The sequence below is a fragment of the Fukomys damarensis genome, unplaced genomic scaffold (genome assembly GCF_012274545.1).
Source record: "Fukomys damarensis isolate Sample0158 unplaced genomic scaffold, DMR_v1.0_HiC HiC_scaffold_23, whole genome shotgun sequence".
NCBI classification, from domain to species: domain Eukaryota; kingdom Metazoa; phylum Chordata; class Mammalia; order Rodentia; family Bathyergidae; genus Fukomys; species Fukomys damarensis.
The window spans coordinates 52,137,010-52,155,425 of NW_022900935.1; the positions used below are offsets into that span (position 1 = coordinate 52,137,010).

An 18,416-nucleotide genomic window follows, 5' to 3' on the forward strand; every position below is an offset into this window, starting at 1 on the left:
TGGGAGATTCTAATGCTCAGCCAAGGTTAAGAGTAACTGCCCTAGATAAAGATAGAAAATACAGAATGTAGATAATTAGCCTTTTCAAGATAAAGGCTATTTATCAGCAGAGAATCCCTGTATCTATACAAAGGTGTTTCAATACTGACCTAAAGTGACTAAACATGGCTAGCCACACCCCTAACCCCCGGAGATGATTCCTTATGCCCTTTGCAAATGTGTACACAGCTCTTGATAGGTTTTGTTAAAGTAGGAGCACTTGCATCTTTCCACTGAAGCCCTGTTGGTGGATTTTGGCTAGAATCCCAATCCAGAAAAAGACAACATTGAAAATGTTTTTTTTTTAAAAAATCTAAACTATTGCTAAATATTTAAAGATTTGATCAAAGTCTCTGCTTGCGAGGTAAATAAGAAAGATTTCAGACATGTTAAGCAATGTCATTTTGGGAATACAAAACTTTGGACTTTGAGTCCAGGTTTCTGTGATTTAATTTACACAGAAAGGTAGGAAAGGATTAAGTTATTAAGAATTTCGAGCACAAGTCTTCACATGTCTTGAGGAGAAACCATTTCTGTATGTTTTTCAACCTGAGTGTCTGTACGTCTATGTACTCTTATTTATACTGATAAAATGTAACATAATAGGTATAACGTTAAATCCAAGGTTGCTAATCTTTACTGGTGAGTATAAACCCCAACAATAGAAAGCAACCATATGGTTTGGAAAAATTTCTCAGATTTTTTTTTTTCTGAACCATTTTTCTATTTGCCCCACCAAATTAAATTTCAATGGTAAATCTAAATGTGTTTTTTAAATATCATTTAACATCAATTACCAGCTAGTTCCTCAGACGTTATTCTAGGTGAGTTTTGGGACTAGGAATTGAAGAATAAATGGAAGATAAGTCAGTAAACAGATCAACCACATGGCACTAAGAGTTGTACAGAACAATGTATCACAAACTGGAAGATGGAAATAATTGAATGACATAATTTCATCTCATCTCCCCAAGAAGGCTTTTCATTAAACCCATGTGTATTTTTTGGAAGAGTTCTGGGTAAGTTTTGTAGTTCTCAGACATGTTCAAACAACAAGGAACTCAGGATTAATATCTGACTTATTAGTTGCACAGCTTAACTTCCATCATCTTTGCATTTAACTGTAGAAGCAAGGGAAATTGTTCCCATCCAGAGAATAAAAATAGCACCTACAAAAACATGTGATTCCCTGTTAGATGAAGTTTGACTGAGTTAGTCTTCATTTTCCCATACCTGTTATTTTGCATCATCTTCCAAAGTGCAGTAGCTGGCAAATAGGAGCCAGGTGTCAAAGTAGAGAGAGAAAGGAGAGATGGAGAGAGGCTTCAAATTGAGAAAATTCTACCCCCTTATGCACTCATGCATTAGGGGGTGATGCAAATAAAACTTGAGGTGCAATTTAAAGTAGTATCTTGGTGCAATTTAAAAGTAGTATCTTGGGAAGGAGTGCAATTCAGTGATAGATCATGTACTTAGCATGCACAAGGTCCTGAGTTCTGCCTCCAGCATGAAAACAACCCCCAAACAATATCCAAACAATATCCCACTGAAAGTGCTCTCGGCAAGCCACAAAAAGAGTACATGTTCCTTTCCTTAAGTTGAATTTTCAGCTGATTTTAATTTCATGCATAGAAAAGTTGCAGAAATAGAACAAAAAAGTGTCCATCTACCCCAAACCTGTTTTTAATTTTTATTTTAAAAATTTTATGCGGGGGTCTTGCTAAATTGTCCAGGCTGAGCTTAAACTTTCAACCCGGGATTATAAGCACACATTATCACGCTCATCTCCATATACCCTTAACCAGAAATCCCCATTCAAATTTTACCAACTGTCCCTTTAAACCCTTATAGGAAAAGGATCACATTATGTACCGCATACTATGTTTTCTTAAATTTCCTCAGTCTTTTCTTTGTGCTTCATAGTCTTTCCCTTTTTGAAGATCACAGAGCAGTTACTTCGCACAGTGCCCTTTCACCTTCAGTTTGTACTATGTGTTGTTTAAAAGTCCAACTCAGGTTATTTTGTTTTTAATGGGAGTATTGCTGAATGCACTGCGTTTTTCTCCTTGCACCCTATGGGAGAGTACACAGTGCCTGTGCTCTATTAATGATGGTATTGATTTTGATTATTTGATTCAGATGGTGTCTGCCAGGTTCTTCCCAAAAAATTTCTATTTTCCACTTTGCAATAATTCTTTATGTGGAGACACTATTAGGGGTGCAGGAGCATCTCATTTCTCATTCTATGTGCTCTCTCTAGTTTTACCATCTATTGATATTTCTTACCAGAATTAAATATTTCTATGATAATGTGAAAATTTCAAATTACTAATTCAGTTATTCCAATTATCTTAATTAGTTGGCAGACTATAACAAGGGAGAACTTTCTCATCTCTCCATATATTTGTTCATCTGTTAATTGCTATCACTGTGGAAGGAAATTGTTTTTCAATTTAGATATCATTAATTAATGTATAGGTCTTAAATGTTTAGTTTGATGAGCTTTGATGATTGCAAATACCCAAGTAAAATTTAAAATAAGATATAAAACATTTTCTCTTCCAGAAAATTCCCTCATGCAAAGAATATAGCTATTAGCAAACATCACCAAATAACCTTCTTGCTGTCACAGTTCTTCTTAATTTTGATCACTCAGTCTATAGCTTCTGAAAGAAATACTCTCTTTTCAATTTCAACACTCTCTTTGCAAATTTTCTTTTCCTGAGGTCCAGCCTTATATGCTATCAACCTTAGATTATCATTATGTAGCACAACTTAGTCTCTCTTGACTTCATTAGTTTTTTTTCTTTTCTCCGCCCATGGAGAAATTCTTCACATTAAAGTAGAACCTGGATGTTATCCAGCCAACAAGAATCTTTCTTGTTAGAAGGACAAAAGGAGAAGGATCACTGTTATTTTATCTTGATGATAATACACTTTGTTGTTATCGTTGAATACTGTGTTCATTAGAAGCATGATTTAAGAATACATTGCCTGACATGAGCATTTCTCAAGTGCTGTGTCTCAAGGAACTTTAAGACCTATGGATATAAACCAAGACCACCCAAATAAGAACAAGCAGAAGTTATTTATTCAAAACTTGGCATAGAAAAGCAGTCAGCCCACATCACTTGTGTTTGGCAGAGACTCAAGGCAGAAGAAATATTACAGTAGAAAACAAAAAAGAAGGATTCAAGTATGCCCCGATTGGTGGTTGACATGGGAAAGATTAAGGTGGGCTTGTAAATGTGGGACATCCTTTGTGATTGGTTAGGAATATGTTTGGCTTTCTCTTGTTGGACCAATTGCTGCACAGGTTGTGATTTAGCTTTCTGGACTTGTTGTTACTGAGATTTTGAATTTTGTGGTTTTGTTATTTTCCTGTATGGTTCAGCTTTATCAATTTGTATATTTAGTCTCTTGGGGGAGGTGATGCATTAGATAGACAACTGCAGATGCCTGGATGTTCCCCTCTGGGTCCTCCAGAACAACATTATTACTGTCGGCACATTCTCTCTCTTCCTGCTCAAACTCTTTTCGTCTTTGCATCCTAGTTTGAGTCAAGTTTCTAATTCCTAAAACAGATCCAGAAATCTGTCTAGACAGATTTAAAATATAGTATGAATGGATGATAATGAGTTTGTGCTCATTTGACTGAGTGAATAATGAGGATTCAAAGACAGCTCTAAGGCCGCAACTAGAGCTACAAGGAGGATATTGTTTCTGATGAGGATGAAGGGGAAATGGGAAGAATTTGTGAGAAAAGATGTCAAGCATGTGTTTGGGGCAATAAAGATCTAGGTACTTCCTTAAAGATGGAATTGGAGCACCATTTTGGAACAGTGTAAAGGAGGCACAGAAAGTAAGTGGCAGTCCTGAGTTTATGTAATAAAGGGGATAAAACACAGGCTTCAATCTTCTGGTGATCCGAGTACATCATACAGACAGCAACAGATGGAGAGTGAGAAGTCAACTGATCCAGCAATTATCAGGCTTCTGTGGGATGTAGTAATGAACTGTTTTGCGCCATTAAGAAGCACATCGTCCACCAAAGAGGATGAAAAGAAGAAACCACCTACCAAAGATTTCCCAATAGACTCACACAAGTGGAGTAAATGATTAAAGAATGTACGTCTCAAAGTTCCTTTCAATTATGATACTTTATCTTCTATTTACAAAGATAAAAGTACACTCAAAAAGTGGTTTAATGTTTAAGCACTTTTATATTAGCAACTTCTTTTTTAGCAGGGAAAACCACCCTCAAGGTGCCAGTGTGAATCATTCGCAATGATTTCTCCAGTGCTTGTCTTGCTCTCAGGTTTTCTGTGCCATGTTGCTATCGCAGGATCAAGTAAGTAACTTCTGCTTTTGAAAAATAATTAATATAGCCAAGCCCCTAGTATATGTCAGAAGTCAGTAGTTATAACTTTAAATTCAGGGTGGATACTGGACAGATTGAATTGATACTCATTTTTTAGTACTGTCACGTTTTAAGCTCCTCCAAGGTATTTGGCCAATTTAAGCCTCAGTATCTTGACCTGTAATATGGGGATAATAGTAGTACCACCTCCAAATGGTTGTTGAAGAAATTAGATGAGATACTGCATATGAAATGTTTGGTGTGGATTTGGATTTGTTATACTTATTACTGTTAGCAGTAAATATTTTTCATTTATGGGCTAACTGGGTTTAAAATTATGAGTAGAGATTTCTTAACTACCTGCTTTGTGCTCTATTTCAGCTTGTCCCCAGCCAGAGGAGGTGCCATTTTCCACGATTACTCCATTGAAATCATCCTATGAGCCTGGAGAGCAGATAGTATACTACTGCCAGCCAGGCTATGTGTCCCGGGGAGGGATGAGAAGGTTTACCTGTCCTTTCAGTGGAACCTGGCCCTTGAATACTCTGAAATGTACACGTAAGTCAGTGCCTCCTCTCATATTCTCTCCCCTCACTGGGTTCTGAACATTTTGGGAGGAATGACACACCCTGCTGTGATCAGGATGCAGAGGGCTACGGAAGGCTGCATGGTGGAGGACCGTGGAGAGAGAAGGGGGTGTGGGAGGTTCTCCGTGCAAGAGGAAAGTAGAAGCAATAGGTCTACCTAGGTAAGAGAAAGCCTGAGCTAGGGGAGGTTTAAAAAAGAGCTCTGGACTAATCAAAGGAGAAGAAAGCAATATACAAGTTAAAGTTAAATAATGCAAAGTTAAAAAATAATATAGAAATGTAGGCTGGGGATTTAGCTCAGTGGTGCCATCCCTGCCTCTCAAGCACAAGGTCCTGAGATAGATCCCTGGTGCATAATAATAATAATAATAACAACAACATAGAAGTTAAAAGACAAGTAGAAGGGCTCTGAAACATAAAACCGATACCAAAAAGGCACTTGAACAAACAAAACAAACGAAACTCAAATACCCATCAACCGATGAATGGATAAAAACGACATGGTTTTTCCGTATAATGGTGTATAACTCAGCCATAAAGAAGGATAAACTTGAGATATTTGTAGATAAATAGATGCACCGTTAGACCATACTCTTAAGTGAAGTAAATTGAACACATATGTAAATATCACATTGTCTCTCTGGTGTGAGAAACTGAAGGTGTAAAGAAGGATCAAAATGTATTATAGAGGCCTGGGATTTAGCTCAGCGGTTTGGTGGCCTGCCTTGCAAGCGCAAGGACCCGCGTTCGATCCCCAGTACCAAAAAAAAAAAAAAAAGTATTATAGATACTGTGAAATAGGGAGAAATTGTTCATGGAGCTATCTGAGCTCTCATTATTTTAATCACATAGACATGACCATTGTCAGAACTATATGCGCTCATGCAAGTTATTCTAGTATGCTTTTTATTAAGAAAATCCAAACTGCTAACCCAAGGCCTCACACATGTTTATCATGTGCTTAACCACCGAGTTCTAAATATAATTTGTAATTAACAATCACTGAAGCGGCTGGGCATGGTGGTGCACACCTATAATCCCAACACTTGGGAATCTGAGGCAGGAGGATGGCTGTGAGTTCAAGGCCAGCTTGGGATACCTCCAGGATAGCCTGAACTGCAAGGTGAAACCCTATTATCTTAAAAAAAAACACGGAAGCATCATTTTGGTTCATCAGTTTGCTTTAATCATCAATACATCTGAAATATGAACAATGTTATTTTCCACATGTATATTTTTGCATCACTGCATAAAGTATGCACAAGTTTATATTTTTCTATTTTCAGCTACATATCATAAAAATTTGTTGTCTTTATAGCCTTCATAATTCATATTTTATTGGCTGCATAGTAGTTCAGCTGTTGACTGATTCAAATGCAGTCCCCTGAAAGGGAGCATTTAGACTGTCCAAATTCTGTTACCAGCAGTACTAGTGCATATATCATTTACCTTATTTTACATGTCTTCCTTAGAATAGTTACTAGTAGGGTTATTGGATCAAGGGATAGACACGAGTTTATATATTTTTATTTTAATGGAAAATTCTCCAAACAGAAATTTACCTTTTTCTCTTTGAATCACAGCCAGAGTGTGTCCTTTTGCTGGAATCTTAGACAACGGAGCTGTACGCTACACAACTTTTGAATATCCCAACACGATCAGTTTTGCTTGTAACCCTGGGTAAGGAATTTCATGAGATGAAGGAGCTGACAGAGAGTAAACTTCTGTGCCCTTAAGCCAGACTCAAGACTTATCCATATTTTGTTTCTAGCCTTTAGATTTGTCTTGCTAAATGCAAATCATATACTCTACAATGGTGTTGAAGGTGGGGTAAGGCGTGTAGAAAATAACAACTAATATTATTGAAATATGCATTTCATCTAATTTTTCTGTATCCTGATTATTTTCTCATCTGAGGAGGTACATTGAAATGATTAAAATGGAATGATAACTCTTTACCATCTCTGGGTGATATCTTGAGATAAGATTAAATATATTGGACTAAAGCTTGTATTTTAATTATGTGGCTGATGTCAACCAACCTGGTAGTCCCCAGAATTCTATAGAGAAGCATGAGTATGATGATATAAAACATAGTTCTCTTAATCCTTGCTTAATGCAGCCCAACATGCCCAGGAAGAAAGCTTTTATGGTTAGTCATATAGCGCATCTGCCCAAGGAGAAAAAGATCCACTGTGACACTGTTAGAGCACATTGGCTGTACACTGGAACACAACCTTATTGAGGATTCTTGTTTGGGAACGGAGACTAAGAAACACTATATATGAAAAAGAAAAACAGTTCTTCAGAAGCATCAGTTTACTGGTAGATCTGATGACAAATGACCTTTAATAAATTGGCTTCAGTGACATAATGTTGCATCTTCTTTTGTTTGTATGTGTTACATTTTCATTGGAAATAGACTTCATTCTTTTTACACATTTGTGTTAGTAGGTACTAAGAAAATTAGAGAAGAGGTAATTCAGTTTGAGTCACTTTTGTCACCCTGAAAGAGAAGTGGTTCTTTGTTTTATGTAAGAAGCAGCTAACTTGGTAAAATGGTTGGAAATGAGGGATTTAGGGGTAAAGCTTCTGTACTCACCAGCTGTGGAAACTTCCACTGGAAACCTGCAGCACTGTCTGGAGCACTCTATGGGCCCTAGGATGAGTGTTAGGATCCTTAGGAAAATAGCACCCTAAGATGGGAAAGTAGTCAATAGTATTGCTAGGTGTGGTGAAACCTTGCTGCTGGGCAAGCTGAGGTGGAAGGCTGCTTGTGCTCAGGAGTTTGAGGCCATCGGGTGGCGCTGTAGTTCATGGGAGATCTTATGCATAGCGTGCACAAACCCTGAGGTTCAATCTCCAGTACATTCGCAACAGCACCAATAGTTTATTTTACAGATTGATAGACTAAATTTTTCTTTTTCAGATATTATCTAAATGGAACTAATTCAGCTAAGTGCACTGAGGAAGGAAAATGGAGCCCCAAGCTTCCTGTCTGTGCTCGTGAGTCTATTGGTCCCTCTTATGGGTAGGATGCCACTTGGCTTGTGTAGAGCTATTTTGCTTTTCTCATGGACAGTCCCACATCCCAGAAACCCCTCAGTCCTGACTCAGTAAGATGGTTGACCACACGTATGGGAAACATTCATTCTAATATTGCCCTGCTTTGGAAGATGGAACAACCCACACTGGAAAGACAGAGGGAAACATTTTACTCCTGAATGCATTTTGTATCTTCCACCTGTGGAGCCAGTGATTGCTGGGTTTGTTAACTCCAAAGCTCCTACAATGTTTTGGCAAAGGCTTGGATATGCGTAGCATTAGTCTCTCAGAGGCTGTCACCATTTGACGAAGAGATGTGTAAACAATGAAATCAAACCTCTTCCTTACACTCTGGATTCTCATTCATTCATTCATGCACATCTTTAATAAGTGTGAATTGTGAATCTAGGATATGCCAGATTCTGCTCTCAGCACTGTTATAAAGTCAGAGGTGACACCTCTCTCCAAGAGAGTGAGACAAATAATATAGCATAAAAAAACCAATCAACCAACCAACCAGCCAAATCAAAAATAATATTTACAGTAAGCTAAAAGCCCATCTAAGCACCTATTACACCTAAGAGTGTACTGAGGTTCCTCTAAAAGTTACTGACAACTTGTTCTGGTTATGCTCAGTGACCTTCTGAACAGCCAGGGGCATCTCTGGGATTTGCTTCCCTAGAGAAGCAAAATTTTCATATTTTCTGACTTGTGATTTATGTAAGTTCCATTTTGCCCAAGAAGACGTAAGTATCAGAATAATAGCTATGGTTCTTTAGGTTTTCAGGGAGATCTGTCCCAGAAAAAGCAAGTGGAAATAAAGCAGTTCCAAATCCCAATTCAATGAAAACTGACCAAAAATAGGGGTGGGGGAGTTAAGGATAAATTGAGTTTTTCACTCAGCTGAAGGAATCCTTATGGTTTTTATAGTTTTCTTTCTAAGCAGCTTTATGCCAATTATGTAAATTAACTTTTTCTTTTTAGATGCAAATAGAAAGGCCACCTTAGCTTCAATCCTTCTCGTACATTAATGTATATATGAATCACCTACGCATCCTGTTTAAGGGTAGATTCTGAGTCACGCATCTCGGTTGGGGTCTAAGTTTCTGCATTTGTAACAAGGTCCTCAGCAACAAGCTGGCGGGCCGTGGATCCTACTTTGAGAATTAAGGACCGAGAGAATTCAAGTTAAGTCACAGTTTGGACTGCACTATCCTTTATATTAGTACTGTAACTTTCCCTTGTTGATGCGCCGTATTGGTCTGGGCTGGGTGATGGGCCACTTCTACGCCTCTGGGTGATTGAAGCTACAAATACAAGCCTCATACATGCATGTTCAAAACAGGAGATATTTAATACACTGAACCAACAAACTTAACTAGCATGGAGCTCAGGAGTCACAGATAACTTGGTATTATGTGCCATCCCTAGTCGTTATTTCATCATGGTCCTTCCGCAATGTCCTCCATGAATTCTGCATCCAGAAACATCTTCCAAGGTAGCATTTAGAACCAAGATTTGTATGGAAATCTAACCATCAAGTTATTGTAAAAGGCAGATTTGCAGTGGCATGACCTAATTTTTTCCTTCTTTTTAGTTTTTGTAATTGGTTGGAACATCTAATTTGTGTATCACATTTTCTTATTTTGCATCTATAATTGTTTTTACCCTGGGTGTTGGATCAAATTTTGCAATTTTCTCAAGTTTGCTCTTTGGACCTTCTCTCTCTCTCTCTCTCTCTCTCTCTCTCTCTCTCTCTCTCTCTCTCTCTCTTTTGCCCCTGGGAAGAGTATATTTTAAAACCACACCTATTCTAATAGAAATGATGGTTCTTTCTTTTTCCAGCCATAACCTGCCCTCCACCACCAGTACCTAAATTTGCAACACTCAGAGTGCATAAGCCATCAGCTGGAAACAACTCCCTCTATCGGGATACAGCAGTCTTTGAATGTTTGCCACATCATGCGATGTTTGGAAATGATACAATTACCTGCACAGCCCATGGGAATTGGACTGAATTACCAGAATGCAGGGGTACGTGAATGAGATGGCAAGATAATTATGGGAATGTAGAAACCCATTTTGTAAAAATGTTAGAAAATTACTTCAAATCACTTCATTCAACAAATGTTTGAGTGTCTACCATACACCAGACAGTGTGCTAGGGATTGGGGATATCAGCTGAATCAAATCTGCTTCTGACCCAGAGCTAACTCAATATCTTGTATTTTATTGTTTGGAGCTTCCTGGGCTCCCAGAAGCAGTGGTCCTTGAAATGGGCCTTAGAGGAAGAAGGGAGAATGAGGGCCAGACATGGCACATAGGGGCACAGCTAACACCAAGTCAGAGAGGTGTGATAGGACAGAGTATATCCATAGAGAGCTGACTACTTCTGTGAGGTTGGTGAAGAGAAGCCTGGATTAGGAGAGGAAGACAAAAACGGAGTTGCCATCCAATTGTTATGTCTATGCAATCATTATGTTAGTTTAAAAATTGCAGAAACATTTAATTTTCTTTTAAAAAGTGTGAAATTCTTCCCCCTTTAACTCGATCTATCACCACTATCTTGAATTTGTCAGCCACACAACAAATAGACAAATTATAGATGGGATCATGCATGCAAGGAGTAAGTCTAAGGGCCCTAAACTTCTCTAGCTCTAGATATCATGGGTATGTACCCAGTGATTCAAAACATAGGTGAATTTTAGCACAGGGGAATAACCAGTAACGATAACTAGCACCATGGTAGCCCAGCCACTGGCTTCCTTCTGTGTACATGTCATCTCCCTTAATTCTCCCCAATTCTAAGTAGTAAGTTGTTTTTTCCTTTGTTTCAATGCTTCGGCTGAATATAAGTGTTAACGTGGACATTAGCTCTCTCTTTCTCCATAGACCAATACTTCATTTTCCCCAAATCATATCAAAATGAATTGTACACATTAGTTACTCATAAGCATGCCAGGATGAACGTAAGAACAAAGACATTTTATACTGTCACCATTCCCAAGCCATTTAGCATATTTTGAATTATTAACAATAATAACATAAATAATAATAAAATATATGAAATCAGTAAAAATGCAAAATTTACTTCAGATTCAGAGTTTCCCAAATGATCCAGAAGTATTCTTTATACATGTGTTTTGTTTTATGAAACATGTAACTAAGAATCACACCTTCTATTTAGTTCTCTCTAAGAATAATTTGCTGCGTCTTTTCTTGTCTTCCATTGACATTTTTTGAAGAGCACTGGCTATTTGTTTGTAGAATGTCTATAATCTAATTTGCTTGGGTATATGCCTGTGATTAGATTCAAGCTAAATGTTTTCATCAAGAATACTTCTGTAACAGCAGAAAGCACACAGTATCAGTGGGCACACCATTGTTCATACTGAATGTGGTCCCCTGGTCAGGCAGGATGTGCCAGATCACCTTTTGGTTAAGGAACCCTTTTTCTTTGGAATTAGTAAACAACCCATGGGTGATACTTTGAGACTATTGGCGCATATGAATATCTGATCTCTGCAGGCATTTTAGAGTTCATTGATGATCCTTGGCTCTATCAAATATGACAATGGTGGTTGCAAAATGGTTACTTTCCTTCTACATTTATTAGCTGGCTAACCTCATAGAAAGGAACTTTCCATAAGGTCCTGAGTTTGAGACCCAGTACCAAAAAGAAAAAAAAAAAAAAAAAAAAAAAAAAAAAAAAAAAAAAAAAAAGAAAGAAAAAGAAAGGAAAAGCCACTATATTTTTAATAGTATTAAAGTACTTTTTAATTCACTGTGCGACAGAGCCAAAATTGAACCTAGCAGTCAGCTTCTGGAGCCTGTAATCTTAGCTACCTCATCAAACTACTTTCCAAGAACACTATGCTCCTAGCTCTAGCCTTGTGTGCTTGCAATGAAGTCACTAGAAGTATTTGTCACTTGTTTTCTTGTACCTCAGTCACTGTTTTTCTCATATTTCATGCTGTCTTCATGCATAATCTGAAGACAAGAATGACAATATTGGTTTAACATTTCAAAACCAAAAAAAATAGTACACCAAATATGCATGGGGGTACAGTCTTTGTGTTTTAATTTCACAGTTTATTGAGTGAAGAAAATATTTTCCCCTTTGCTTTCAAACCCATCATCTTAGACTACTTGGAAATTTGCAATAAATAATAAATAAATCTGCAATAAGTAAGTTATATACATGAAAACCTAAAGAACTTAGTAGAATATCATTATTTTACTTTCAGACTATTGTTGTTTCTTGTTTTAAAAACCCAGTCCTAAAAATGTAAGAGAGTAAGAACATAATTCAGCATGAAGTACCTATAAATTGCATTTCAATCACTGAAACACTCAGAATAGAGTTGACCCAACACTATTTATTACTAATGTCTTATTTAACAAACTTTTTAGAAGTAAAATGCCCATTCCCATCAAGACCAGAAAATGGATTTGTAAACTATGCTGCAAAACCAGTTCTTTTGTATAAGGATAAAGCCATGTATGGTTGCCACGATACGTATAGCCTGGATGGCCCGGAAGAAGTTGAATGCACCAAACTGGGAAATTGGTCTGCCCAGCCAAGCTGCAAAGGTATGGAAATTGGGGTGAGATCTTACAAGGTTTCTGAATTTATTTGGTGAATCATCTCTACCCAGCATTTTCTTGTTTTTTCTATTCATTGCTTGACCTGCTGAAGAACTACTGTCATGTGGAAGACTTTAGGACTTACGTGTACATTGGGGAGGCCTCATCCTTAGGAAGCTTGCTTGAGTTTCAGCTGTAGGAAATAAACAGATTCTTTGTAAGCCTTAATAATATGGTGCACAATCCTTGAGGCTTCCTAAATTTGCTTTTAAGTCTTTGTCCATGAGCATACATCTTTTTTCTCTGTCTAGTCAAGGTTCTTGTTGCAAAAGCCAATTGCCCATCCAAGCTAGCTCAAGGAAATGGGAGTTTGTTTATTAAAAGGACATACACAGAGGAGGAAATGAAATGCAAATGATACTTCCGAAGAATGAAACTTAAAGTCAAGAACCACTGCTACTCTTCCCCTATCTCAGTGGGTTCTGCCATATCTGTGTCTCTCTCTTCTTACCTGATCTTGGTTTGATTCTATAAGTAGGACTTCTCAGCTAAAGGATTTGCTATCAGCTGACAACTTTTCCCTAAGATGATGGGTGCTCCTGAGTCAGGTGTTTCTTTTTGATCCAGTCAGTGTCATGCTTATGCAAAGAATAGCAGTGTACCACTGCCTCTCTGCTCAAGTTTCTATGGGCTAGCCAGTTTAAAAAAAGAAAAAGTAATTGGGCAAATCAGGCAAAACGATGAATGACCAGTGTCTTAGACTGGAATCCCCTAGAAGGCAATTCTGAGACAAGCATTCAAATGCAATTGATTGATTGTCTCCGAATATGTAGCACGAGAGATAGGGTTGGACATGGGTGCTCCAACTTCACTGTGCATCTGAATCCCCTAGAAGGCTTCTTTAAACATAGACTTCTGGGCTCTACCCTCAGAGTTTTTTTTTTATTCTGTAGATGTGGGATGGCACCTGGGAATTTGCATTTGAACCCAATTCCCACGTGATATGAATGTTGGTATGTTTTAAACAAGGATGTGGTCTCAGCTACCATAAGGCTTCACTTTGATCCCACTAGCAGTTCTGGAGCAGGAATTCTCTCCAAGAGTTGATCCTAGCAAGAGACAAGGTGTTCTGCTGTTTGTATCCCTTTATCAGTCCATCATTAGCTGTGGGCTGCTCCCTTGGCTGGCTCTGGGAGCGAAGGTGGGGCTACCACCTTCAAATGAGCTGGTGCATCCACACAAAAGCTTACATGAAGGAATTTCATTTTCACTGACGCTGAGAATGTGGTGCTTCTGCTCTGACCTTGCACTGATGCTGTAGGGAAAGAAAAAGCCACTTCAGAATGAGTAATACTTCTGGTGGTAGGGAACAGCGATTAGCAATCACACTGACATTACTCACTGTGTACATTTTCAGAATCCTCTTGTCTTGATCAGTTTGCTTCAGGTGTACTCATCTACTGCCTCAAAAGTTATATTCTAAAGCTGGGCATGGTGGCACATACATGTAATCCCAGGCACTTGGGAGGCTGAGCCAAAAGAAGTGCAAGTTCAAGGGCAGCCTGGGAAATTTAGTAACATTCTGTCTCAAAATAATAAAAATGGCTGGGAATGTAACAGTGGTAGTGTGTTCACCTACTATATTTCCCCCCAAAGAAGACTGAGTCTTACTAATTTTTGCTCCAAAATATGCAATAGGGCTTATTTTCAGGGAATGTTTTGTTTTTGGTATACAACAATCTACATTTATTCAGATATAACAATCTACATTTATTCAAATATAGTCATGTCATCTTCTTCTGGAACATCGTCATCATTCTCTAAATCCCAAATTCCAGCCTGAATTTCTTGTGACTCCGTTTCCTGGAGTCCAATCTTTGGCTCCAATCTCTCATGTCCAGCAATAAAGCTCTCCTTAAGTGAGCGCTTCTTGTCCAGGTGGCCTGCTCATAGTGCACTGACAACACAACGCATTTCATGGTGTGAATTCTTCACCCAAATCAGGACCTCTTGCAGGCCAGGCCTCACACAGTTTCCATTAAATCAAGTGGTAATTGAAGACTTACGAGACAGGTGTGGCGACAAAAATGATGGCAGTTAAGAGTGATGGTTCATACAAAGCAATGAAAAATTTCAGGCAGCAAAATTCAGAAAATGTTTCTTGATTTCACATAAGTGCATTAAGTATGTTATAGTATAACACATGAGGTATTGGATTATGAAGATTCATATTAGGCATGTTTGTTTTAAAATAAGTACATTATTTGTGCATGGTGTTCATACTCGATTGGTCATTGGGCAATAAGTCTCAAGTTCATCCGTTTACATAGCTATTTATTTCTTGTCCAAAGGTGTCCACTTGGATATTTACAAGTACTTAATTTTAATTCCTATTGTTACTTATTTTAAACATTAATATCAACAATATTATTTGTTATATTTAACTATATGTTAATATTATTATTTTATAATTCAATATTTCTGTGTTGTGTGCTACTAATGCATCCATCTGGCTGACAGTCTTAACTGGGGCTTATTTTCTGGTTAGGTTTTATTTTGGGGGACACATGATGGCATGCACAAAGGCCTGGGTTCAATCCCCAGTACCCCCCCAAAAAAACCCAAACAAAAGTTACTCCCCCATATTCTATCTAAGAAAGATGCGCTAGACTTTTAAGTCTTGACTACAGATATTCTTTTTCAGCGTCTTGTAAATTATCTGTTAAAAAAGCCACCGTGCTGTACCAAGGAGAGAGAGTAAAGCTCCAGGAAAAATTTAAGAATGGAATGCTACATGGTGAAAAAGTGTCTTTCTTCTGCAAAAATAAAGAGAAGAAGTGCAGTTACACAGAGGAGGCTCAGTGCATAGATGGCACCATTGAAATCCCCAAATGTTTCAAAGGTAAGTGGACCCTGGAATGTCCAGTGGGGACTTCCACTCGGTCCTCACCACAAGCAGCACTTTTGTTATATAATGACTCCAAGAAGCCATATCCGTTTGGCCCCTGAAGTTTTAAAAAGAGGGCTGACAGGGAGCAACCATCAGGTAAAGCAAGGTTAGCCAATATCAATATTTTACTCCCCAATTTTTTTTCCTCATAACTCAGGATCGTGGTTTCACTCAGTGAATGCCAAGGTGAATTCTACCATCTTGTATACTTCTAAGTTAGGCTTGAATAATAATACTGAATCAAATATTGAATAACTCTTTGTCCCAAATTAGAAAGAATTTATGGTGGTAGTAATTGTTTATAGATCTCTTAATGTTGTTTTCTTCCTTTATCAATGCCTCATCTGAAAACTATTCTTTAGAGCAAAGTATTCAATACAGCAAATTATTTTAAGGAAGATGATGTTTATGTGAGATTAAAGAGAATATAACAGCTACCATTTAGAACTAAATGCATGGGCTGGGGATTTAGCTCAGTGGTTCCTCTGCCTGCCTCACAAGCCTGAGGACCCAAGTTTGATCCCTGGTACCAAAAAAACAAAAACAGCAACAAAAAACAGCTCAATAGAACTAAATGCAAACCTTGGATTTAGGCTGTAGGTATCTTTGTTGCTAGGAAGGAAGAACTAGCTCACAGCTGAAGCTATTGTTGGCTCTAGGTTTAGAAATCTTCCAAGAATGATGACAATGTTACGATGGCAGCAGAGAAAGGACAGTTGAGTGTAGACGGAACTAAGAAGAGATTTATGTGAGAAGTGACTGCTAGAGAAGGAAAAAGAAATGATAACTAATTAAATAACACTCACTCCATAGGGTTGGTTTGATTATTAGAAATGTTACACATGATGTGAAATAACATTATTAGCATGATTAGCAATAGCATTATTAGCATTACAACTACAAATGCTTAGCAGTGCACTGAATAAATTGCTATTGTCCAAAAGGTAGCAGAACCCTGCTGAGTTGTTAAATACTATAATTGACAAAGTACAGTAAGTTTGTATAAGTCAGTAAATTACTAGAAAAGGATGTACTTTTTTAAAAAATCAGAACTTTATTAATGTATATTTTAGGCTCTTCTTTCTTATGGCTTCCAGGTAGTTGCAGCAATTAGTATACTTGAGGATAAATAAAGAGCTGATAACTTTTTATTAAATTTTGATCGTCAGAGTTCACAAAGCCTTCTCTTGTCTCTCTTGCAGAGAAGTCCCTTGTCAGCCTCTGTGCCATCTTCCATCACTTAAACTACACATTAAATGGTCTCATTCATGTAATTAAGTTTGTTGTATCTAACACACTTGAGAAGTGATTGTATCTCTTAGAATATGCATGTTTTTCTCTCCCAACAGAACACAGTTCTTTGGCTTTCTGGAAAACGGATGCGTGGGATGTGAAGCCATGCTGATGTCATATTCCAAACTGAAGTGTTTCTGTGTGTTCCAAGGAACTTAGGGGAAGTGAAAAAAATAAATTTGCTGAATTTATTGCCTCCCCCATTTCAGCATCACTCATCATGGGAGCTCATTTTTAGTTATGTTATTTGATTGAGACACCCATAGTCTTGGAATATCATCATTTCATGGTGCAGAGTGGAAAAAGTTATCTGGGAAACCCGGGGCACACCTGCTTACTCCCACTCGCAAGCATTTTCACATAAAACACCTATAACACAGTATTTTTTTATAGACTGGTTCACAGACTCCCCCTCCAATCAGCATTCCCTGTTTACCTATTACAAAAAAGTACCGTGTCCCAGAATTTCTGAGGACAGCACAGATATCAGCATTCATAACAATTCTCAGGTAGTTTTTATGCTGTGTCAAGTTTAAGAAGCATCAGGGGCTGGGGATTTAGCTCATTCCTGCCACCACCTGCCTCATAAGCACACGGTCCTGAGATCAAATCCCAGTAACCCCCCCAATAAATAAATAAGCATCATCATGAAGAAAGAAGCATGAGTTTCCAAGTCAATAGAACTGGATCAGAATTCTTGATGTTGGGATTATATAATGCCCCCAAAACGATTTTTTCCAAGATTGATTACTGTAACCATTAACCCTGATATATCAGCTTGATTGGATTAAGAAACACCTAGCAGATTAGTAAAGCATTAGTAAAACATTAGTTAAGTATGTCTGGGTGGGTCATAGAAATGTGGCCTTGTGGTCTATATCTGCTCTCTTGCCTCTTGCTCCTCTTTCTTCTGCTTCCTGGAAACCATGAGTTAAGCAGCTCCGCCACACCCTTCTGCCATGGTGTTTCTGCCTTGTATCCAGCTGTTCATGGACTTAAACCGTGAGCAAATTAAGCCTGTTGTCCTGTAAGCTGTGGGTGCTGCATATTGTGTCCCAGTGATGAGAAAGTTGATAGTCACTGACATTGCTCCTTTAAAAGTATTGAACTTCGGTTTTCTCTTTTTCTGCAGCACATGCTGGCTGGCCAAACTTACCCAAGGTTCTATCTGCCTTCCTTTTGCCTACAGCTGAGCAGATGGATACTGCTGGGACACAAAGGAAAATCCCACAATCATGCTGATAGGTCCCACTTTACATTCATGAGCACAATCCCTATATAGACCCTCAGCTCTACTTAGAAACCCTTTTATAGGCTACTTAGTTCTACTCCTTATAGTCCAAAGTTTGTTCACTCCTCTACTGTCCAAATGGCTATTTCTCTTCTCAGTCCTCATTATGCCACCTTCTTTCTTTCTCTTCGCTCAGGAGGGGAATCAACTGGGCTGGCCACTGGTAGAATCATGAAATGGTAAGGGTATGTAATCAGGACTTTCTCTGGTATCATTTGATGGGTGGTTATTTGGGGTCTTTCTACTACAGACTCAAGCTCCAAA

At 38.1% G+C, this 18,416-nt stretch overlaps 1 protein-coding gene across 1 annotated transcript; it reads left to right on the plus strand.

The window, feature by feature from the left end:
* Nucleotides 1-4,267: 4,267 nt before the first annotated feature.
* On the plus strand, nucleotides 4,268-17,534 carry Apoh (apolipoprotein H). The gene is made up of 8 exons (XM_010616806.2): nucleotides 4,268-4,390; nucleotides 4,781-4,957; nucleotides 6,570-6,666; nucleotides 7,916-7,992; nucleotides 9,877-10,065; nucleotides 12,445-12,624; nucleotides 15,323-15,520; nucleotides 16,918-17,534. The coding sequence occupies exons 1-8, from the start codon at nucleotides 4,327-4,329 to the stop codon at nucleotides 16,971-16,973; spliced, it is 1,038 nt and encodes a 345-aa protein (XP_010615108.1). The 5' UTR covers nucleotides 4,268-4,326; the 3' UTR covers nucleotides 16,974-17,534.
* Nucleotides 17,535-18,416: the final 882 nt, after the last annotated feature.